Source organism: Eumetopias jubatus, unplaced genomic scaffold, assembly GCF_037043125.1.
Source record: "Eumetopias jubatus isolate StellerSeaLion01/CBP00866 unplaced genomic scaffold, mEumJub1_p1.0 scaffold_2, whole genome shotgun sequence".
NCBI classification, from domain to species: Eukaryota; Metazoa; Chordata; class Mammalia; order Carnivora; family Otariidae; genus Eumetopias; species Eumetopias jubatus.
The window spans coordinates 161364726-161389408 of NW_028274808.1; the positions used below are offsets into that span (position 1 = coordinate 161364726).

The following is a 24683-nucleotide window of genomic DNA, read 5'->3' on the forward strand; positions in this document are numbered from 1 at the left end:
TAATGTCACTGTTTCACATAAAACAGAAAGCTTACAACTGTACAGGTGCATATTCCTTCTGCCTGCCCCTACCTTACCTTGTCCTTCTGCTGTAGCTATTCTATGTATTACATTTATGTATACTATAAACCCCACAGGGCAGTGTCAAAATTACTATTCTTGATGCTCTTCATTCTTTCTTGAGGATCTGGATTTCCATCTGGTATCATTTCCGTTTGGCTTGAAGAACTTCCTTTAACCCTTTTTTTTTTTTTTTTTTGTAATGCAGGTCTTTTAATAATGAATTCTCTTTATTTTTCCTTCATTCTTGAAGGATCTGTTTATGGGCTATTGACAGTTTTTTCTTTTAGCACATTAAAGATGTTCTACTGTCTCTGCCCTCCATAATTGCTGATGAGAAATCAGCTTCCAAATGACCCATTCTTTTGTAGTATGTCATTTTTCTCTCCATGTTTTTGAGATTTGCTTTTTACCTTTGACTTGTTACAGTTCGATTATGATGTGCCTTGGCTAACCTTTTTTTGTATTTATCCTACTTGGTGTTTGTAGAGCATCTTGAATCTATAAATGTATGTCTTTCCCCAAATGAGGAAATATTTCGCCATTGTTTTTCAAATAGCTTTTCTGCTCTATTCTCTTTCCCTTTCCAAAACTCCAATTATATGTATGATATTTCCTAACAGTTTTCTGAGTATCTGTTTTTATTTCAATTTTTTTTTTCTTTATTCTTCTCATTGGATAATTTTCTGTTGATTTGTCATCAAGGCTACTTTTTCTTTCCTTTGTCATCTCCAGTTCATTGTTAAGTCCATCTGGTGTATTACTTTTTCAGTTCTAGAATTTCCATTTGGTTCTTTTCTTTTTTTTCCTATTTCTCTGCTGAGATTTCTTATCTGCTAAAAAAAAATCTTGTCTGCTCATTTCAACATCGGCATCCTCTGAGGATTGGTTTTAGTTGTCTTCAGAATGTCTCCCGTTAACTGGGTGATGGGCATTGGGGAAGGTATGTGTTGTAAATGGCACAGGGTCTTATATAGGACTGATGAATCACAGACCTGTACCCCTGAAACAAATAATATATGTTGATTAAAAAAAAAAACAATGTGTCACATTTTCCTGGTTCTTCACACATTTTGTAAGTTTGAATGGTATCTAGGACATTGAGGACGTAAAATTTGAGAGGGCTCTGGGTTCTGTTATTTTGCTTCAGTGAGTATAATGTTTTCTTGAGTTTTAGCAAGCAGTTCATCTTGGCTGGACTGTAACTACAAATCTGTTTCTTAGGCGGCAGCTTGAATCTTGGGTCAGCCCTTTTGTATCTGGCTGAGTTGCTGTGAGTGTACTCTGTGTGTATGTGGCTCAGCAGCCCACCAGAGGTGTGCGCAGACAGAGCTGAAATACCCTCTGATTCCTCCCCTTCTTGCTGGTAGACATGGTTTCCCACTCAGTTTTCTGGTTCCAAGACCAGACAGACTGCATTTGTTCCCCCTACAGATCCCCAGGGAAAGGCTATGAAACCCTGAACTTATCCTGTGCAACCGTTCTCTTCCAGGTGTGGACTCCCCGTCTACCTGTCTTGTGTTTATTCTCCAACACCTTCAGGTAGCTACTTGTATTTATAGTTAGCTGAGTTTTATAGTTTTCTGGAGGAGTGTAGGAATGGAAAGATCTTAGTCATTCCTGGAACCAGTCTTTCATTTTAGTGAGGGAGAGTCAGACAATAAAAAAAAATACAAATAAAACATTTATAATATGAAATCATTGTATTGGTTATCTATTGCTTTGTTACAAACCACCCCAAAACTCTTGAGACTTAAATCAACTATCATTTATTATAATTCATTCAACTGTGGGGTGGCTGAGGGTCACCTGATATAGGCTGGCCCTGGCTGAACTTGTGTGTTTGTATTTCAGCTGGCTCACTCCTGTATCTGCAGGCTGGCTAGGCATTTTGCTCTCGATTGGGCTTGGCTGGGGTACCTTAGTGAGAAAGCTCTCTTTCATGGGTCTCTCATCTTCTTCCTGGGAATAGTGGACTAGCCTGGGGTCCCCCTGGGTGGCTTATTTGGTTAAGCGTCTGCCTTCGGCTCAGATCAGGATCTCGGGGTCCTGGAATCGAGCCCCGTGTCGGGCTCCCTGCTCAGCGGGGGTCTGCTTCTCCCTCTCCCCAATCTCAGGCACTCTCAAAAAAAATAAAATCTTTAAAAAAAAATAGTGGGCTAGCCTGGGCTTATCCTTCTTATGGTGATGACAGAAATCAAGAGAGCAATTTTGTAAGTGCTTGTTCAAGCTTCTGCTTCTGACATGTCCCCTAACATCCCACTGGCCAAAGCAAGTCGTATGGCTGAACTCAGAATCAAAGATGGGAAGCATATCTCTTGATGAGAAGATCTGTAAAGTCATATGGCAAGGAAGCCAGTGTAGGCGGTGGTGAAGATTTGGGCCTTTCATGTATTCTACCATAGCAGTAACAAGTGCCATTAAAAAGGGGGGGGGGGCAGAATGATGGAGTGTGTGTATATGTGTAAGGGCATGTGTATGTGTGTAAATGTATACATGCCTTTTTTTATACAAAACGAATTCGCTTATAGAAGGTTGTGTAGTCTACTTATTCATTTGATATGATATACCCACCATGTAGTAAACCATTCCCAGCTCTTTGCCCATTTTAGGCCATTTACAATTTTTACACCCCTTCCCCCGATTTATTGAGTGTTTAATTTTGAAAGCACCTTACATGTATTATTTTATCTTTACAACAGCCTGGTGAAATACTCTTAGTGTCCCCACTTTATAGATGAGGAAACTGAGGTACACCAAGGCTGAGTAACTGGCCTACAGTCACCCACTGCATAAGTGACAGACAGGATACGGAACTGGAAAGTCTTTCTCAACACCCTTGCTTGTGTGTACTAATAAAAGTATAAAAGACTGTGTCCACATTCTGAATATTTCTTTAGATAATGGCCTAGTGGTGGAGTACAGGGTCATAGGATAGTTGTCCCACTTAAAGGAGTGTTTTCTCATTTTGCTGCCAATTGACTGAACACTTCAAGGTTGTTGCTGAGCTAGTTTGTCCCTCCCACTGCAAGAGAGTAAAACACCAGGCTTGCCAGTCAACGGCTGGAATGCAAGCAGTTAAACTCCGTGAACCTCAGTAAGTAGGAGAGCCAGGATTGGTGTGGTATGAACGGCAGGGGCCAAGAAACAGCGGGGCCAGTGAGCCAGCTCCCGGGAGCAGTCCGCCGTAGGGTGGCCTGTGTGAGCCAGGGCTCTGCAATGATGGCCATTTCCACGGCTCAGGGACAGGTGCACGTGCGGTTAGTGTGATCCCCCGGCCCAGCACCCATCATCTCCCTGGCCCTAGGCACGGTTTGGATGATGAGGCTCCGGAGCCAGTGATTTCCAGGGACTGGCGGAAGATGCAGACGGCCTCACGGAGGTTGACTATCTGAGTAGTGACTTTTAGAAGTCTCTTGTCTTTTTTTCCATTTTTTCTCATTCTGCTAGTTTGGTCTCTATGGGTGTTTTGTCTGATACTTCCTACTTTGAAATGAGGGGGAAAATGAATGGAGAGGAAGCGAGATATGGTTGAGTGCTAATTATTAAAAGTTCTGAATTAAAGCTGGAACAGGAATTTAGGTAAATTGAGAATTTTGGACTTTCTCTAGATTGGGTTGTTTTCAGTGTAACTCAGTGCCAGTGAGTATACAAAACTGCGCATGACCAGGCCTGCAGTTTTGGGTTTTGGTTACCTGTAGGTGTTCAAAATTTTACCTACTATGTCTCTTATGTATTTTGTACCTAATACTTTTTTTCTTTTTTCTTTGCTTCAGGTTAGTAGCAAAGATGAAGATTTTCTTGACCTTTCTGTCGATGTGGAGCAGAATACATCTATTACCCACTGTCTGAGGTAACCTCATGAATTCTGACAGTGAGCTGAGCTTTTGATCAGGCTAGTAAATAAGTGGGGGTGGGAGGGTGGGGAATACTGTGTTTCCTCAGGAGGTAATCTTTCTTTCTGTTAAACCCATATAATCCTATTATTTTCTATTTCTTCTTTCCCAAGAGAGATTAAAAAGTAAGTATATGTGGTCTAGAGAAGAAGGATCCTGCTGAGAAGAAAGAGGATCAAGTGGAAGTCATTAGTCCTTAAGTTTAAAAATAAGTTTTAATCTTTAATCCAGATGTGGGCTTTGGCTTTCATCTCTCTCTCTCTCTCTCTCTCATCTTTGTCTCTCTGACACACACGATTAATACACGCTACCCATGCCTACCATTACTCTTTTTCTTTCTAAGCTACTTTGAAAAATTATGTACTTTTGAGTGGAGAACCAGTGAGGGAACCGTCTGTTCCTCCATCTTTCAGCGTTCTGTGGAGATGAGTGATGGAAGGAAATTCCTCCTTGTTAGGGTTGAGAGAAGGTAAGGAACCCGGAGCACAGAACAGCACATGCTCCGGATTCCAGGCATATTGTGTATTGACTTGAACATTGGAAATGTGCCCAGAGTCGACTCACAGACACGATTCCCTGTTCCCCTTCCCCCTCCTGCTCTCAGTAAGTCCTGAGGGCTGAGGAGCAGCCCAGCCCTACTCTAGACACTGGGCGTGGAGGAGCGAGCATCAGACACGTTCCGGCTCCCACAGCACTTACGTCCTAGGGGGAATCCACAGGCGACGCTTGGTGCTTTCGAGGAAGTTAAATAGGGATCCAGAGTGGTGGGTTGTGGGAATGCCAGTGTGGACCCCACGATCAGGGCAGGCCTCTTGAGATCTCACCTTTCCAACAGGAAGACGGGCCTGGGCTGGGTGTTGCCCCTCACCCTCACACTCTCAGAGTTCTGGGCTAGGAGTGGCAGCTTTCTAACCTATCCCGAAAGAACAAAGTGCCCAGAAAGGCCCAGGGAATCAATGATGCCCAGCTGCTCCACTAGCATTTTCCATCTGAGGCAAAAGAGAAGGAATGATTATAATCTTTTGGGTCCCTTTCATGGTTCAGTTCAGTTTGCATTCTTAAGGGTTTGTTTTTAAAATTAGAACTATGAATTTTCTTCTTACTATGTCTGCATATGTCTTCTGATGTGATATGTTATCTTTCTTTCATTTTGATGACCCAAAAGAAATTACAAATCAAGCTAAAATTGTAGGATTTGAATGTAAGGTCTCTGCCACCTCCTTCCAGATGGTTAATTCCAGTATGGTTTCATGGCTTTTGTCCCAGAGGAATGATGAAGTAAATAGCGGTTACGTTCAGGATACAGGGCTATGGAAACCATTAGATACATACTGTAACTGAACTAGAATCCTCACTTTTCAAACGTCAGTACCCTGTCTCAGGCCGGGTGAGCCATCCGTATCATAAGTGAATACCGAGGAAGTTTTTTCTTTTCTTCTTTTGAACAGCTTAGAGATGGCTTCAGGCAAAAACTTCAGATACGTGAAGTTTATCTTAATTATCCTTCCATGGCATTTTGGGTATTTTTTTGCCTTTCACTTCAGTGCCTGAGTGGCTCCTTCACAGAAATCTTCCCTTTAAGTTCCAAGTTCTGAAACCACTCTCCCTTGCGCTGTCTTCCTCGCATTTAAAATGCCTGTTCTCCCAGTGCTGCGGAGGTCAGCTGGGAGGGAAGTAGCTCTTCATTCTCCTGTAGCTCTGTTTTAAAAATTTATCTTCTCTAAAACGAATTCCTTTCCTACTTATTTTGAGAAACCTCTTTTAAGTGTTCTCTACACCCACTGTGGGGCTCGAGCTCACAACCCCGAGATCAGGAGTCATGCACTCTACTGACTGAGCCAGCCAGGCGCCCCTGAGAAACTTCTGTATACGAAGTTCATATGCATCCCCACGACACATCCATTGCCGCGTGCTTATTTATTTATTTCTCTGACCTGTGTTTGGTTATTATTGATATATATAGTATTTCCTGATATTTGACATGTGTTTCTCGTGGATTTCTTTTTTCAGCCTTCTTTAAAACTCTAATCAGTGGTTCTCAAATTTTGCTGTGTATGAAAATCACCTTGGGGAAGTTGGGAAAAATAGGGGCCTAGCCCGTAGTCAACTTCAGTGAGCCTGGCCTCTGTTTTTAATCAATTTTCTAGGTGATTCTAATAGCACCAGAGTTTGAGATCCACTGCTCTGGGTCTTTGCTGCTCAGACAGTGGTCCATGGGCTAGCACCAGTGACATCACCTGGGAGCTCATTAGAACGGCATGTTAGGCCTCCCCCAAGAACGAATGAGCAAACCAGAATCTTCATTTTGACAAGATCTCCAAGTGATGCAAATGCATGTTAAGGGTGACAAAGCACTGGGAATAGTGCTTCGCAGACTTCCCAGCATATTGGAACCACCTGCTCTACCTGGAGAGCTTCTAATGTAATTGAGGGGGGCTAGGGGGGAGGGATTAGGCACTGAGATTATTTTGGAAGCTCCCCGGGTAATTCTAATGGGCAGCCAGGAGAACTGCTGATGTTGCTGCTGTCTTCCTTAGAACAAAGCTTCCCAACCGGTGTGCTCCAGGAGACAGGTTACAGGTGTGTATAGGTCACCTTGGCTCCTGGGAGGCAGGGCAGAGCAGCTGTGCAGCATCGACCGAGAGACATGCTGTACCGCAGTTACCTGCTGGGGTCAGCCCCTTCTCCTGACTTAGCCTCATTTTCCCGTTCTCCACCCACAGATGTCCTGGGGTGGGGGGCCTCCAGCCAGCTGGGGCGGGGCAGGGTGGTGGTTATTTGCAAATCGGGCCTTTAAATTAAGTACTGACTTTGGTATATTTCCACCTATCTGGGTCTGCAAATACTTCAGAAAACTTTCTTTGAAGAATAAGAGTAGGAAGTGTTTTAATTCCTTATTCACCACTGTGCTTGCCTTGATGATTCTGGTTCCTTAGCTGGATGAAGAGGTACATCTGTGGTAGACATCCCAATGAGGTGAATCTCCACCATCATCCAAACTCTCCTCCCCCTCTCCCTGCCCCCCACCCACCAGTTCCACCCCAGCCCTGTGTAGGCCAAGAAAAGCGTTCACGTCAGTTACTTTGTTGAAGAGTCAGCCTGTGTTCATTCAGCTAAGTCTGAGTCTCTGTTATGCACCAAGCACCTGAGATCTGAGAGTTGAGTATAATTGCCTTCTGAATTGTTTTCTTGCTTCTCGGCCCCTCCAATCCTTCCTCCATAGTGCTACCAGAAATGGTATTTCTCAAAAGCACTGATTAGGTCTTTTCCTTGCTGGGGCCCGTTAGTGGAATTCTAGAGCCACGGGTCCGCACCAGCTTCTAAGACACACTCCGTACCTTGCCTCCATATCCCTGTGCTGCAGCAGTCCCTCTGTCTGGATTCCTTGACTCTTACCCACCTGGCACTTTCCCCCTCTGAGAACCTGACTGCAGCATCACCTCTTGGAAATGACGTGCGTTACCCCAGTTCAAGTTCGTTTCTTCTTCCTCGGTGCTTTCCCCTGGATTTGACATACCTGCTTCTGTCTTCACTTAGCCAACAAATGGAGTGCCATGCTGCATCAGGCCTGTTCTCAGGGCTGGGGATGTGGCAGTGAGTGAGATAGACGGAACCATTGCCCACAGAGAGAGGAGTCAAGTGATCAAATAGGAGGATGGTTTCAGATAGTGCTGAGTGCTGAGACGAAAACAAGACAGCAAACAGGATAGAGGCTGGGTGGATTTGCAGAAGGTGGACAGAGAAGTCTTCTCCCTGGAGGTGACATTTTTGCTGAGCTCTGAACAATGAGTGGAGCCAGCCATGGAAGCATCTGGAAAGGAACTATTTGGGGAAGCAGCACATGCAGAAGCCCTGAGGCAGAAAGGCTCCGTGGCACTCGGAAGGGAAGGTAGGAGGGAGGTCAGAAGAACAGTCAGGGGTCTGAGCGCCGAGGGCCTGTCTGCCTTGGCAAGGTATTTGGTTTTATTCCTAAGCATCCTGGGGACGGGCTAGAGGGCTTTAGGTGGGAGAAGTGTGTGAAATGATTTTTTTAACCTGCCCGGAACACTGCCTACTGTAAAATGGCTTACTTGCGCGTGTCTCTTAGACTGGGGGCAGCGTGAGGGTGGGTGCTTCTGTGAGCCCCCAGCACCAAGTCTAGATGACTGTCGGTTAACGGCTGAGTAGTGAATGCATGAGCAATCTACGGTTTCTTTTGATAAGCTCTGTTTAAGTGTGTGAGTCAATAACACCATGTAAATAACATTTTCTGTTTAATAAAATCTGATCATTCTGCTGCTAGGACACTCCCTATGAATAAAGAAATATCACAGGCTCTCTCCAGACTCTAGAGTATTATATTTTGGATGTTGTTCTCAGCCTTTGAAGCAGTACCACAGGAATGTTAAGTAGAATCTCAGTGACCAGGAAAGAATGAAAAGCCGTGACATTTAAAAAATGAAAACTATAAGTAGCGCGGTAAAACCTCACGATAGGGGTGAATACAGATATAACATTGGGCAGTGGCATTTGTCCTCAAAAGGAGCGAAGGTGCGGGATGGGGAGCAGGGGGTTGGAGGAAGCAGGTATCTCCTGCTAATTAGGGATTTTCTTAGTTCAATCTAAGGGCAGTTGTATATGACTTAAATTTCATTATCTGTCCCTTTGTACCCTTTGAAAATATAGATCACCTGAGATAGACTGTTTCTCATTACATGATAATGTCTCCTTGCATTTTATGTGATTGACAATTTTTCAGACCTGACTTACAGCGTAACGATGGGCTTTTACAATAGTGAGGATTTTTCTGTTCTAATTTTTAAGCTCCAGGGTACGGGTGGTCTTGTTAAACCTTGAGATTTGTTTTTTGAATCTGTTGGAAACCCTAATTTATATCCATCTGTGTCCCATGAAATAAAGCTCTCCTTGAAAATCGCCAGTGGTGAAATCATAACCCAGCCCAGCAGACATGGTCTAATGGCAATCATAGCATCTACTCATCAGAAAGATCTTTTCTCATTGCTTTTTTCCCCACATTCACTTAAAAATCACCCTATAGGTCACCTGGGTGGCTCAGTAGGTTGAGTGAGTGCCTTCGGCTCAGGTTGTGATCTCAGAGACCTGGGATCGAGCCCCACAGCGGGCTCTCTGCTCGACGGGGAGTCTGCTTCTCTTTCTCCCTTTGTGCGAGCTCTCTCTTGCTCTCTCCCTCCCCAAAATAAATAAAACATTAAAAAAAAAATTACCCTACAGGTAATAAAGGGTTTAAAATACGGTATAGCAAGTACATTTTGGACTGTGTTTTGAGTTGAAAATATTTTTCTCTGCAGAGACTTCAGCAACACAGAAACACTGTGTAGTGAACAGAAATATTATTGTGAAACGTGCTGCAGCAAACAAGAGGCCCAGAAAAGGTGCGTAAAGGATTTAGCCCGGAGGGTGGCTTTGTGTTGAGGGAAGGGACCATATCTCATTTTGAAACCCAGTTCCATGGGCTCGTGGCCGAGGAGCTTTGGAGAAGTCAGTTGCCTTCCTCCCTGGAGAAACAAGGATAAAAATGCCTACCTTGGAGACTTGTCCATTTGTCTGATTGTTGGATCCTTTGTCCACTCATTCATTCAACAAATGTTTATTGCGTGCTGTGTGCCAGATACTGTGCTGGGTAAACGAGTGGTTATCAGATACAATTACTATCCTCTTGGGATGAAAGGCAAATTATAAAAAAGATGTAGCTTACAACACATAGTAGATATCTAGTAATACTGTTGGTATTGCCTCAGTGTTGGAACTTATTTCAGAGACACAAGAGGTTAAAAAAGTTAATCACTCAATATGGAAACATGAGGAACTCAGTAATACATCAGTTATATGGGTGGGCAATAAGAAGTCATCACATTCTGAATTGATCCGGGATCTGTGCTTGCCTGTCTTTTTACCAGCACCAGCTGGTTACAGCCCCTGGACAGAGTGCGCAATCATCAGGGATTCTGTTATCTGCCCGAGAAATCAGGAAGCTTGACATTTTAATTATCCCATGAGGCCTTACCGTGAGTTACACTTACCCTGCCCACAGTTGTGGAATATTCAGAATAGCACACAAGAGCTCATGACTGCCGTCTGAAACCTTCCAGGGTCTAGAGCTGAGCCAGGAATAGTCCCTCTGCCCAGCCTCTGCAGCTCCGCTCCTCCCCCGCCCCAGATATGCCCATCTTTCCTCCCTGCATCAAAACTCATCAAAGGTTAGTCATTCCAGCAGATGGGAATGGAGGGCAGAGGTGGTTAACTGTTGTGAGTGATCAGGGAGCTCCTTTCTGCTCCCCGTCCTTAGAATCTTGGTCTGCTCAAGGCCAGCCCAGGCCTTGCTGTGTGGCTCAAAAATGTATGTTCTGCTCAGCCCTGGAGGTTTTATTGATTAAAATATTGTGTGTTCCTGTAAAATAGGGTGTTCCCCAAGATTCTTATGTTTCAGCTGGCGTTGCTATTTTGCTTATTTTTATGAACAGGGTTTTACCTCAATAGGTTCCTGAACAGTGGTCTCTTAAAATTTGTCCTTTTCAAATAATATGCCTTGAAAATGTATACAGCGTTGCCGCTGACTCAGGAGGGGGGGTCCCGGAAGGTGACCGAAAATCCTCTGTTCTAGCAGAATTACCTACATAAACTGTTGTTTTTGTGAATTTTTTACCAAGGAATATTAATGGTCACCTAGTGAAAAAAGCTTTCTGTGTTCATGTAAGTTTGGGAAAGGCCCATCCAACAAAAGAGAACAGTTCCTTCACTGTAGGATTTCTCAAAACCTTCAGTATGCCAGTGCGCAGGGAGGAACTTCAAAATCAAAAGTAACCCTGTTCAGACGTGCCCCCAGAAACCCCGTCTCTGTGAGCACCTGCAGTGCTCCCGCAAGCCCCGTTTGGGGAGTGTAGCCCTAAGCCAAGCCCTACATTTTCAGAATGACGACACAGCACACCAGGGGAATGCTTTACACGGAGTGAGCATGCGCCGAGCATGCCTGGCTTCCCGGCCTCCGGCAGTGTAGTTTGGGAAGCGTCCCGGCCGGCCCTCGGAACCTAGAAGGCCAAACTTCAGCCTTCTGCTTGTCCTCCCCCCAACTTCCTTTTCTCAAAAGCTGTCACCCCTCCTCTCCACTATCTCCAGATGGCGTGCCGGGGGGTGTGGCTGTCCAAATACCGTTCCTTTCTGGAGGGCAGCAGGCAGTACTGGAGAGCAGGTGCACATCCTATTTTTTATTGGTACAAAAATTCAGGACGGTCTCCTTTGACCAAACCGAAACAGAGACCTGCTGTGGCACGTCGCTCGTGCTGGCTGTGCCCCCATTGGCCGAGAAAGTCGGGGAAGCCAGCTCTCCGCAAGTGCGCGTCCTTTCATTCTTGCGAGCGGTCCGGTTGTTCGCTGGATTGAAGCCCGTGAGAGCCCTCCTGCTGTCCATTTGTGTGGCCATGGCGTGCTCTTGTCGCCTTGGCCACTATGGGGGACAACTGATGGTCTATTGCGTGGTTTCTCAGGATGAGAGTGAAGAAGCTGCCCATGATTTTGGCCCTGCACCTGAAGCGGTTCAAGTACATGGAGCAGCTCCACAGGTACACCAAGCTGTCTTACCGGGTGGTCTTCCCGCTGGAGCTCCGGCTCTTCAACACCTCCAGCGACGCCGTGAACCTGGACCGCATGTACGACCTGGTGGCTGTGGTGGTTCACTGCGGCAGGTGAGGGCAGGCGGGGAAGCGGGGTGCTGGCCACAAGGGGAGGCTCAGGCTCGTGCTCCCGCCTGAGTAGACCCAGCTGTTCCTTTCCGGGGCTGTGAGACTCCCTGATATGGTACTTTTGAGGTTGTCTTCCAACCTCTTTATCATCGCAAAATAAATCTAAAATGTACTCTTTTTAAAAAAAATTTTTTTAAATATACTCTTAAAAATATTCTTTATGCCATTTGTAGTCTTTACCCAATCAGAAAAAAAAGAGAATAAGAGAGAAGACCCCTAGATATGGAGATGCAAAGCGTTTTCCTGGAAGTCCTTTTGAGCGGGTATTTTTTTATTCCATAGCTGTAGATAGAAGCATGGAAAAGTCCGTTGAAAATTCACCTGTTTGTGATCCTGTGCTCAGCTGGCACAGGTTTCTGTTTTCTCTTTCCATGCTATTACTCTGGCTTTATTCTTCATGGCACTCATTACCCCTTGAAATGTATTTATATTTTGGTTTGTTCATTACCTAGCCAAGCCTTACCCCAAGAAAGTGGGAACTTTGTTTTTGTCACTGCTTTTCTGACAACCAGAAGAGAGCCTGGAACATAGTAGGTGCAGAGTCGTTGTTTGTTTATATTTGTCAGGCTTGACTATCCACTTTCCCCACTGGACTGTGGATCTTTATAAGACCGATATTTTTGCATCTTTGCCAAAGATTCCCTTAGGTTCAGCACAGCACTGCCAGGTGGATCCTTCCTCCATACATTGTGGCCAAACTAATGTGGGCATAGACCTGATCTGTAGCAGTTCTCTGTCCTGATGAGAGGGTTGGTTCTGGTAAATCACTACTTATACAGAGCTACATAGTTTTTCTTAAAGAAGTAAATGTTAACTTGGTAACTTTTGTTTGTTCTTTTCCAGCGGTCCTAACCGTGGGCATTATATTACTATTGTGAAGAGTCATGGCTTCTGGCTTTTGTTTGATGATGACATTGTAGAGGTTGGTATGCAGATTACAGTCTGTGCCCTAGCCCCACTGTAGGGTATTCTGGGGAATGTGTATGTGTGGACCTTTCCTAAAACAGGCCTGTTTTCCCCTAATCTGGCTTGAAAACAATTTACATTTGTCTCATAACTCAACCCTGCTGCTCCTCGTTCTCCGTGGAAAGGCAGATAGGGGTGTGATGGGGGCTCATTAATACTGTGTTCTTGTTAACTGATCCACCATAGATACTGGATCTCTGTGTCACCTGAAATCATATTTATATTCTATGTAAGTCCTGTTTTCCACTGCAACCAAAACCCTCTCTGGTACAGACCAAATAATAAACTTAAATTAAAAAAAAGTTCTACTAGAATTCTTTCATTATACCGAATTTTCCTTGAATTGATTGTTAAAAATAGTTTTTCAGTCTGTTGAACCTGAAAATCGTTCTGTCACACTCAAGAGTTCCGTGTATTGATTTTGTTGTAAAAGAATACTAGCTGGGAGAATTCTACTCTCAGACAAGGTCCACTTTAGCTCATAGGGCAACACTAAAGGGAATGAACTCTGATGACCTGAAAGAATTAAGGTTTTTCCCAAGACCCCCCGGCTTACCCTTTGAAAGACAGAAGCCCTGGCTTCCTCAAAGAGTGCCAACATACAAGCGGCCTCAGAGATTAAAGGGTGGCTTTCCTCCTCAATGATTTGCAAGTTACATAATTGTGCCCCTTTGTCAAGTCTGGGGCATTGCCCGGTTGCTGTTGAGAGTGCCCAGTTGTGATTTTAGAACAGTGTTTCTTACATTTTCTCGTTCATCCTGTTCATTTTTCTTTCCTTCTTGCAGTCCTCATGTTAAAAACAATGGTATTGATTTGTGTCTCTCTTGTTGCAGAAAATAGATGCCCAAGCTATTGAAGAATTCTATGGCCTGACATCCGATATATCAAAAAATTCAGAATCTGGATATATTTTATTCTATCAGTCAAGAGAATAACTTAAAGACCTGCGGGACTAATTCAAATGGGGGGAAATGTTCCAAGCACTCTTCCGTGGTTTCCCTGCACACTTTCCTCCCCAGCGGCCCACCAGGGATATGACGCCAAGTCCGACGGTCTGGCTCTGTTAGACTTTCTCTCCCTTTGGTTTTTTTTTTTTTTACATGCAGCACTACTTGTGGTTTTATTTTAGTCTGAGGTAGAGTTAACTGCAATCAGATTGTAGTAGGATTTATATGAGTAACAGTTGCTAATTTGGGGATCGGGTAAATGCCCCACCACTGGCTGTGTCTGGCTGAAGCCGAGTGACATTTCCTGCGAATGTCTACAGTCTGTTTTGGGTCTCTGCTGAACGGCCTAAATGCCTCCCGGGATCGCGTCTCAGTGCATTCCTTTAACTTGTCCCTGGAAGCACCGCTACCCAGTTTTTGCTGCTGTGCCTCTTTTCTGCCAGGAGGACAGAAGAATTGGGTAGATGTTCACCTTTTAGGGCTGCAACTATAGCTTTAAGTTTGTGCAAGTGAAAACATTGACGAGTGAGTAACCTCAATACTAAGACCATCCTCCAGGTGGAACAGGGTGAAGAGAAGCTGTTCCTGGGGGCTCGCGCCTGCCCCGGGCTGTGCTCTCAGTCTGCCAGCCTTGAGAATCCCCGAGGCTAGGAAGGTAGGAAGCTCAGGGCAGGCAAAGCCAAGAGGAGGAAGCTTTCGTGGACAGTGAGAAGTTACTTTTCTTATCTTTCTACCAAAACCACGCGTCAGGAAAATAACCCTATGCTGTCTGTTCTTAGTGACCTTCAGCTTCCGTGAGGTCCTGTGAGTCGTATCTGCCCTCTCTCTGGCACTGCTAAGCTTTCCTGGGTGTCATTCCAGGCCTGCTGGTGTTTTGCAGTCTGTGGTCGCAGGGCTAAGACACCATGGTGACTGCTTCCGGCCCAGCTCTCCTTGGCCGGTCAGCACCCACGTCCTTCTCTATCACCACCATCGGCCGCGTGGTACAGCTGTTGGCTTTTTCACATTTCCATTTATTGAGGTGCTTGGCGAGCCCTGGGGCTAATGTGGAACCTTCCCTAGAGGGATTACTGGAGTGAGCTGGGTGTGAATGTGGGTCAGAGGAAGTGTGAGTGGGTGGGCGGAGGAATGAACAAAATGGTGGCGTCTCTTTGGCTCAGACTCCTAGAATGCTTGACAAGACAGTTTTTGGAAGAACCTCATCTCACTAGAGTTACTTTTACTTTTTCACTTTTGTTATATATGTATTTATTAGATCATTTGAGTATTGGTACCTTTTATCAAAAGGGTCAATTTGGTGTTTTGCTGTTGAGCTGGTTTTTGGATTCTTACAAATAACTATGAGTCCTAGATCTTGGCTTCCTTTGGGAAGTCAGTTGACTTCCATACACTATAATATACTGTGAACGTATTATTTTGTTACCTAATAAATCAGCGAATGAACATGCAGATGTTTGGCATAATGTGAACTAAAATTGAAATCGAAAATGTTAGCGGCCATTCTGTAAAATGAAGAGCATAGCACTTTATCTAGATGAAAACTGGATTCTTGTTTTTGACATATCTTGAACTGTTTATTGCTCAGAACTTAAATAAGCATGCCGACACTTCATCTGTTCGTGCTTGAAGTGAAATGTTTTACTTTTCACTGGAGAAGACAAAAACAGGGTGATTTCACATTATTGTTTTATACAAGTGATACCTTGCCTTGTTTAGAGGCAAATTCATATTTATAAATATTTTGTCTTTCTTTCCCTCCATGAAACATATGCAGTAATCAATTACCTGGAAGGTGAGTATTTATTCTGTTTTTAAGGAGAGACACTTTGCAATTGAAGGTGACTGATACAAGGAACTGTTTGTACTATATATAACCCATATATTTGACTGCAGGTTGCAAAGTTTTTTAAAAAAAAATAATGGTTCATATCTAATATATTTGGAACTGATTCATAAGAAAAACTATTAAAATTATCTTTGAAATGACTCTTGAAGCTAATTTATTAGAAACAAGAAGTTTCAATTGGAAAGCTACAGAAGTAATATCTAAATGCTAAGTCATAGGTTCAGTGCATTTTCTTTATTATTATTATTAATATTATGTTTTTGTACGTGTAAAGAGTTTTTCCCAGTGACTTAAGAGAAGAAACTGAAAGGGTCAGTTAGAATTCAGTATTCCTGGAGAGAGGTTAGGAGTAAAGAACAAGTATGGAAGGTAATGCAAAGGCATTAAAATGGTTGTGTGATGCAGGAAAAGAAGATGGGAGAAAGACCAAAACACACTTATCCACCGACACTCCATCAGATTTTTAAACTTTAGAGCTATCTGATCATTTCTTTCCTCTTCAATAAATGAACAAACACTAGGCAGCTACATTTCCCCCATATCATTTCACTTTATGTAAAGACAGTAGCATGCAAACACTTTATTTTTCATCCCTCCCTCATTGTATAAAGCAGAGAACGGTGTGAGATGTGAGACCATTCTGAGGTCAACGATAGCACAAAGACTCAGCAATATTTCCTCAGATCGCCGGGGTTTTGTGTGTCGTTTTCTGGCAGGAGTTAGAGTAGGCCTGCTGTATTTCTTTTAAATGCTGCAGGTTTTAGAATAAGTCACAGTGTTTTACACTTAAAAGAGAGAAAACATATTTGCTTTATTGGTTACTTACTAGCTGAGCATAGAGATGTATGGTACAGTTTGCTAAAAAGACATTTGTTTAAAAGCCTCTTTTGGCAAAATGCTGACATCCAGTCCGGTTACACGGATGCATTTTCCATTCCAAGGCAGCGAAGTGGGCTGGTTCGCAGAGAGCCAAGGAACAATACAAGAGGGTGTTGGTTCGAATCAGAAGCCAGTCGTATTTGGTTTTGCGGCCTGGCATATTTTGGATTTCAGATGAAATGGAAAAAAAAAAATGACAGGAATGGTCCCTATGCATTTATTTTCATGGATATGCTTAATTTCATGGGCATGCCTAACAATGAACTATGTTCTAACTGGAGCTTAGGACTTATTTTAGATATTGGAGTGTAGCTTTATTACAGATGGATTTTATCTTTAAACATTGCATTTTGATCAACTTTGTATATTCACGTGTATTAAAATATCGTGCCCTTAATGTTTTGCCCTCATTTGCTATTATATGGTCAAGGCATTTATCAGCAGTATTGTGAATAACTCATGTAAATGGCATGGATCAGGGAAAATTATTTCCTACTTTTCTGCCTAATTAAATTTCTGTTTTCCAGTATTACATTAATTTATTTTTGGCTCCCATTTCTTTGTAATCAAAATAGTTACTGTATTTGTGTGGCATTCATTTGATTTTGTTGCTAAAAAAAGTTTAGTTTTTATTTAAAATAATCTGTACCTTAATTTTCTTTTCATGTAACCAATTCAAGCACTTTAAGCAATAACGTCAATCTTGTGAAAGTTCAGTTTAACACCCTGCCTCTAAAATTGTTTGCAAAAAAATAAAATAGGAATTCTCTTCCTAGAGAATTATATCTTAGTAATGTTACACACATGGACTTAAAATCCTTTTTATAAAATGTGAGTTATTGGCAAGTCTCATGTCCGGGTAATCATTCCAAACTTAATTTTGAAGCAGTGGAAATGTAAAGAACCTTCTGGTTATTGTGATTTATAAATGCAGTGCTACTGTCAAGGTTGATAAAGTCGGTATTCTGAAGGTAACTCAGTCCTGTTTTTGAGTTAAAAAAAAAAAAAAAAAGATCAACAGAAGTAATCCAGAAACCTGTATTTGGGGAATAGCAAATTGAGGCTATCAATGGGGGGAAAAAAATTAGGTTCAGGTGTATTAGACATCACAGTGAATTCCTTAGCTGGGACTCTGCATATAAAAATCACCTTTTACCAGTTATGAAATAGAAGATCCATTCCGCAAATAAGAAAGTGGCTTCCAGAATCTGGTTTCTAGGCCCGAGCGGGAGTGTGATCCTAGCCCTCTTGTACTGACAGCCAGCCCCTAGGCTTCTGGGTGGTTTCTGAGCTGGGGGGGGGCCCCCAGCGGGGTGCACACCACTCCCTACAGGGGCCTGCCAGGGTGGGAGCAGCATGTTGTCTCCTTCCCGAGACTAGAGCTTGCTGTTAAGATGCTCAAGGCTCGGCCCCTGCTCCCCAGGCCAGTCCCTTCAAGGAGTCCATGTGTGGGCAGGAGATTGTCATCTGAATGCATTTGCCTGGGCCCAATTATGGGAAATAAAAACAGACCAATTTCCATCTGTCTTCTCTCGGGGCAAGTCAGCCAAACCTGACTGAACTGGGAAGCCACCTGGAGCCACCGTGACTGTTGTAGGAAGGGAAGACCTTAGGAAAGTCTCTTTTCTAGGCCTGGTTCTGTCCATCTGTTAAATGGGGTTATGCGGGATAGGTGTGTCCCCAGCAGCAGAACCCAGTTTCTGGGGAATGAGATGTGTTCTCCATTTATCCGCCATTTCTGTACATTGATACCTAAAACACCTTTAACAGAAGGCAGCCTTCCTTTACCTCTATTTATTTACATGCAGATAAAAATCCTAGCAAAGTCATTTTCCCCCCTGAGGGAAGATTTTGATTGTGGGGATGGTACTAAAGACAAACCACTTAGACTTGTCCTAGAGATGCCCCAAGTGGACAGATTTCTAATGAAGTGATTATTTAGCACCTGTTACATGCCAGATTTGTTAGGAGTTGGGGGGACAACAAAGGGGAGCAGAGAGGACCCCCTTTCTCATTGTTTACCTCAGGGAAAAAAAAGGTCTGTGGAAAAGAAATTTAAATTGTGGAAATACTGCGCCTGAGGGGAATTCACAGCTGAGCACTGATTGGGTCTGACAGAGCGGTTGGGCAGTTAGATAAAGCAGGCCCATCCCTTTCTTCCCCGGGGCCCCTTTTGGAGCCCCACTTGCCTCCCTACCTACGCCTCTGAGGGACAACACATTTTTTAAAAACAGTGTAAATCTGTTGTATTGTAGCAATGACCCTGAGCATTTTGCCTCTTAATTTCATGTCAGAGGAGCCAGAATTTTGAAAGTCTTAACAGAGGGTTTTATGAATAAAATAAACAATCCTTTTACATTACTACCAGATAATTAACAGCCTGTCCAAACGTTAGCAAAACCAACCCGGGCATGAGCGTTTCTAAGCTATATGGCTCAGTGACTTTATTGACTTACCAACCTGTGTTCTCCTTTTTGAGCTCCCTTATGTTTTCAAAGTGCTTTGAACAAAGCACGTGAGGAGCTTACAAACAAATGAGAAGCTTCATTTTGGTTGTGAGACACCTGTCAGAAACGACATTAAATGTTGTAAAGAGAATTCCTAATTTTGTGCTCATTTCCCACACAATGATTCATAATAAAGTACTAACGACCCTAGGGTATCTTAGTCATGTTGTGAGGTGTGTCTTCACTTTCTCCCCTGCCTTGAGTGAGCACATGGGCTCCATTAAGGCAGTGTGAGGTTCCACTGAGGCTCTCCATGAGAAGGTCGGGCACTTGTGTGGGTTGAAACCCTATTTTGTTTTCTTACCTCCTCCTCGTACGGAGCTTGGAGAAGAAAACATAGCTATGGATTTGACTTGGCAGGAGGCAAAATAATTTGATAGTTGAAGCCACCATTTCTATGTATTTAACCAAGTTCTGTGATTCAACTCAACTTCTTTTGGTATTAAAGAGTCTTTCAGTTGACCTTGTCTGAGAGAACATTCTGTGCTGAGATAACTGAAAATAAACACAGGAACAATTTAAGAGTGAGCCTTCGTCCCTCCTGAAGCAAGCTAAATATCTACACTAGAGAGCTCATCTCCAGGTTGAGAATTGCCTGTATCCCACGCTGAGGGTTAGAAAAATATTTTATGAAACCTGTGTGAAGACTAATTCTCTGTCCCCCTCCCCCAGAATAAATTGTTTGAAAAACTGAAGAGTTGCTTCTGCATATTTTTCCATCTCTGCAACCCCCCCCCCACAAGGCCAGAGAACAAAAATAAGTATGAGTTGCCAGCCTATGTAGGTCATCTGTGCCATTCTGAGGTGTCAGCAGAAGTAGGGGTGAAGGCTGTGGAGTGGAGAGGATCCCTCTTCCTGGATGTTCATTGATGGACCTGGCTCTCAATTATGTCCTCTGAGAAGTCAGTTTATGAGGAACAAACTTACCTCAGAATCTGCCCTCAGGTGAGAATTTGGACCGAATGTGGAAGAATGAGGGGGTGTGGCTCTCCGAGGCATTAGAGGAGGGGAATCAGGTTAAGACCCTTCTCACATCACTGCTTAGCTTCTAGCCTGGGTCTCGCTCCTGCACCTCTGTTGGCCCGCAGGGTTAGGTGAATCCCAGTAAACCCCACAAGCACCTCTAGCTGATGTACAGCCTACAGAGGCTGTGCCATTTCTGTTTTTGCCCTGATCTGGATCGCTGACAGAAGAATTTTAGTCTCATTCAGAAGTAGTGTGGAAAAGCCCTACCGGACTTGGGACTCAGCTCCAGGTTCCAGTGTTGGGGGGGCGGGGTGGGATCAGTCACTGGCAGGTGCTCTCAACAGAGCACATGGGGCAAGCAACAGCTCAAGAGATGGAAGATCTGAGTTCAAGTCTTCACTGTGGCATCTGGTTGGAGGATCCTGGAGATCCTTCCCCTCAGTCAGATGTTGGGCATGATGTTGGGGTCAGGGTGCTAATGAATGGTATTTGGCAAAGGGGCCCTTCTGCACAGGTCCTGGAGGGGGATAAAAACACAACTGCCGAAAACAATGGACAGCCTAGAGGAACTAGAGTCAGTGATGAAGACGTTCTGGGGCACCATGCAATCCTGCTTCCTTTGATCTAATCCTCCCCACATCTTCCAGTCCCGAAAAGACAAGACCAAACCGAGTGGAGAACAAGAAAAACAGCCCCGACAGGCAGGAACTAGCTCACGCCAGCCACGTTTTGGATGGTGTCAGGAGCTGACCCAGTGGCTCCGGCCGGGCCACGGCGTTTTCTGGTTGGACATAAACAATGTCACGGAACACCAGCCTCAGTCAAGGTCATGCTGTGACTGTGTTGAAGTGACACGAGACAAGACCCCTTCATAGTGTTATCTACGCACAGGCAAAAACAAAGTCACTGCAAACCGCAGACTGCCAAACATTCCTCCCTCCCACCAAACCCAAGTCACTGCCGCCGCTTTACTAGTGATGGCCTTAGCTACGTTCTCACCTGTCCCAGGTGAGATTCAGTGTCAGTCACGATCAAAGAATTATCCCCGCTTCCAGACAGCACCCAATCCAGAGTGAACCCCTGTTCCTTGGACCCTCCCCCAAATGACCCAACTGAAGCCCCAATCCCATAGGTTCTTTCTGCATGCTCTTACTGAGATGCCCCATGCTTCGCCAACATGTGTGGTCTCACTGCCGTGAGCATTAAACACGATTCGTTCAACCCCAGTTGTGTTCCTGTTTGGTCCGGCTAGAGAGCATCCACAGAGGAGTGTGCTAGACTGAGAGATAAGCCACTTCCCTGGGGTCAGCCTAGATCTGCTGTTCTCATGGCTGGAAGAAAAAGGAGCCACACACATTCAAGGTTGTCATTAGTGTCCCGGTACATAGCTGGTCTACAGGAACTCCTGCCCAGAGGGGATGGTGGTGTTGGTCAAGATGCCAAGAGAGGCTTCTTAAAGTAATTTTGGATAAATCTGGACTCAGGTTTTCCTAACTTGTAAAATGAAGTTAGAGCAGGATTGTGATGTGCAGAAACTGCTGGAAAGTATGGTCGGCCTTGTAACATTAAAGACCTCTTCTAGGCGTGAAGCTTCAGACGTGAGAGAGACACTCTCTTGTCTTCAAAGAGATCATTTTCTTCTCTCCTTTGTCCCTTTCACATCTGAAGCTTCATGCCTAGAAGAGGTCTTTGAGTACAAACAAATGCTTCATTATTAGGCAAGAGCTTGAGTGGAAGAACCTAAGAGTAAAGGACAATTGATTACTGGTCCCATTTAGCTTGTTAATGTTACAGGCGGGAAGAAAAGAATAGAAGAAGAAAGGGGAAAAAATGGCATCACCGAGGAACTGATATAAAGTGAAGTGAAACATCTGACAGCTCCTTTGGTATTTTGGAAGGTAACAGGGAGAGTGCCACACGGCAAGCCAGTGAAGATGACAAGGCATAATTTTAATCCTTAGAGTTTTGCCCAAGCGCAAACATACCGTTCTCTCTTTTCCCCATGCTGTTCACAATTTGGTTAAAATTCTGAAAGATTTTATTTATGTATTTGAGAGAACGTGCGTGGATGCACAGGAGCAGGGGAAGGGCAGAGGGAGAGGGAGAAGCAGACTCCCCACTGAACAGGGAGCCCAACGCAGGGCTCGATCCCAGGACCCTGAGACCATGACCTGAGCTGAAGGCAGATGCCTAACTGACTGAGCCACCCAGGGGCCCCCACAATTTGTTTAAAATTCTTTGCAAGCTATTGGTTTTTGTGCACACAGACTGTAAGACCTCTGCAAGAGTGATATGGGGGTAGAGATTCATTTATTGTTTTTGAATTTCTGGAAAATCATTTTGCATTTTGGAGCAGTGTTATATTATTCTTGCTGGAGGCATTTATTTATAATCATGTCTGCTGACTCCAAACTATAGGATATATCATAGAATTTTAATTACCTTAGGCTCAGGATTATTCTCTTCTCCATTTAAATGTGTGAGGGAGTGATGTACGGACAGAGAGTCTATAGTGACATTCGAGAACAGGAACTGGGAATGATGGAATGAGGTACGTGTGAGAAGGAAATCCAAGGAGAAAAGTTGCAAAGCAGAGCCGAAGGGAACAGGGAGAAATAGTTCTTTTTCTTAGGGATGGCTGGTTAGTGCGTGACTTCTGTCACACAAAGATTTAGATGAAGCTGACTGCTGGGATCTATTCTAAAATAGATTTCAGGGAGAGCAGATTATATAAATAAATACAAACATACATATTTAAACTTTATTATAAGAAAGTAGAGAGAATAGAATACTGAACCTCCATGAACCCACGACTCGTCTTCAACAGTTAATTATGGCTGGTCTTGTTTTAGACTGATAGAATCTTCAGATTGCCCTGGAAAGTTACCAAAACTCGTAAGTCTCCAACTCTTCTGGGTATCTAAAGACATAAAGGATAAATATATGAGGTGTTAGCGCAGTTCAGATGAACAACCCGCTTTAAGTGATTATCCGTCTTTTTTGTCATTCCTCTAGCTTGAAATGTGTCATTCCTTGAACCTGAAATGTTTCTGCATAAATGTGGAAACATTTTTGCAATACAGAGGTTTTACAGTTGAAGTAGGCTTAACTTGCATAATGGCTAAATAACATGAGATATGATGAAACTGAAGCTGCGGTGTTTGAGGGTGACCACATTTATTTGGAAAATTATAGTGAAAATAATGGCTCTTCTATTAGTTATGAGTTAATCTAGATTATAGAATATAGTCTTACAAATGTTTATGCAAAAGTGCAAAGTTTTGGGACACCTGGGTGGCTCAGTCAGTTAAGCATCTGCCTCTTGAACTCAGATCAGGTCTTGATCTCAGGGTCGTGAGTTTAAGCCCCATGTTGGGCTCCATGCTGGATGTAGAGCCTTCTTAAAAAAAAAAAATTAAAAAGTGCAAAGTTTTACAGCTCATATCTGTCTCACATGCCTTCTCTTCTAGGTCTTCTTCACCTTTCCATCTACCCCTTATCTTTCTGGAATTTTCCCAGAGGGATGGGGCCAGGCTCAATATTTCTATTTGTCTTCACCCTTTCCTGTTGGTATTTTCCCTCCTGGCCTGTCATGAACAGATTTCACTGATTAGTAGATTAAATTGAAAAATGCCAAAGCAGAAAGGAAGTTCCCAGTTAACAGTGCAGATTTTCCAAAGCTGAGACAAGGAACTGGAAGCCCTGAGATCTTAGCAACATTTGTTTGCTTTGCTTTCCTGGCTGGTATGAACTAGAGTAAGGAAGGAGGGACTGGCGGAGGTCGCCTCAGCATTGAAGCAGGGCCACCATTGTGTGTGGTGGACCCTTGAAGCAGGAAAGGGCCGCAAACTCCGTGTTAGCGCAAATCTCATCTCCACCTCTGCCCGCTGACGGAGCCTCAGAGCTGCAGGGGTCTGGGCAGGGACAGAGAAACGGGGTAGAGCAGAGACCTGAGGGTCTTATGCATGGGACTTCACCCACCCCATCCCATTGTCCAAATGAGCTAAGGCCGAGGTTTTCAAACTTCATTTAGTAGCAGTCTTTTTTGAAAAACAAAATCTTACGTAGAACTTTACTCAGGGTGTATGTAGTATTTTATATCGTATTTTATTAATATACATTCCTTTTATAAGCTAACTTTGTAAACTTAATGAGAACAATGAGGAGGCTACTTGATGACCATGATATTTTTAAAGTGGCAGTGTGTTATTGGTCTCAGCACCAGTTATGAATTTTGTTTTGCTCACATAGGATTAAGAAAATCCAAGTTCACATAGACATATATGATTGTAAATAATATTTTGTTTTGTTGTTTTTCTGTTATTTTTTTAAAAAGCTGTCTTGCAAATTCCAGGATTCTTTTCAGTAAAGAAAAAGAGTGGGGAACTTTTATTTTTGAAATCTTCATAAAAATAAGTTAACCTCCCAAGTTAACTCAGTTGGAAGTCTCCAACAAACTTAAATTTGATTTATAACACACTGGAGTATGTCCGTTGATTATTAAACCAAGTTATATTTAAATAGTGAAATCCTAATGAAAACCTTTCTGGAACCCCTGAAGCAGGGTTCCATGGAACACAGTTTTGAAAACTACCAATCTGTTACTCAAAAGGTTAAGGCTTCCATGGAGCACCTGGGTAGCTCAGTCGGTTAAGCATCAGACTCTTGGTTTTGGCTCAGGGTCTCAGGGTCTTGGGATTGAGCCCCATGTCAGGCTCCAAGCTCAACGGGGAGTCTGTTTGAGATTCTCTCTCTCCCTCTCTCTCTGCCCGCCCCTCATGCCTGAGTGCTCTTTCTCTTTCTCTCTCTTTAAAATAATAAATCTCAAAAGATAAGGCTTCCTTTATTTCTTTACCCAA

General features: G+C 43.6%; 1 protein-coding gene across 3 annotated transcripts in view; it reads left to right on the forward strand.

Moving 5' to 3' along the window:
* USP46 (ubiquitin specific peptidase 46) overlaps positions 1-19548 on the forward strand; it is a 55411-nt gene extending 35863 nt beyond the window's left edge. For all 3 annotated transcript variants that reach the window (XM_028100706.2, XM_028100704.2, XM_028100705.2), the window contains 5 exons: positions 3837-3913; positions 9266-9349; positions 11459-11656; positions 12557-12635; positions 13513-19548. In XM_028100706.2, coding sequence (XP_027956507.1) covers positions 3837-3913; positions 9266-9349; positions 11459-11656; positions 12557-12635; positions 13513-13614 — 540 coding nt within the window. In that variant the 3' untranslated portion in view covers positions 13615-19548. The remainder of the gene's footprint in view (positions 1-3836; positions 3914-9265; positions 9350-11458; positions 11657-12556; positions 12636-13512) is intronic.
* The last annotated feature ends 5135 nt before the right edge of the window (positions 19549-24683 follow it).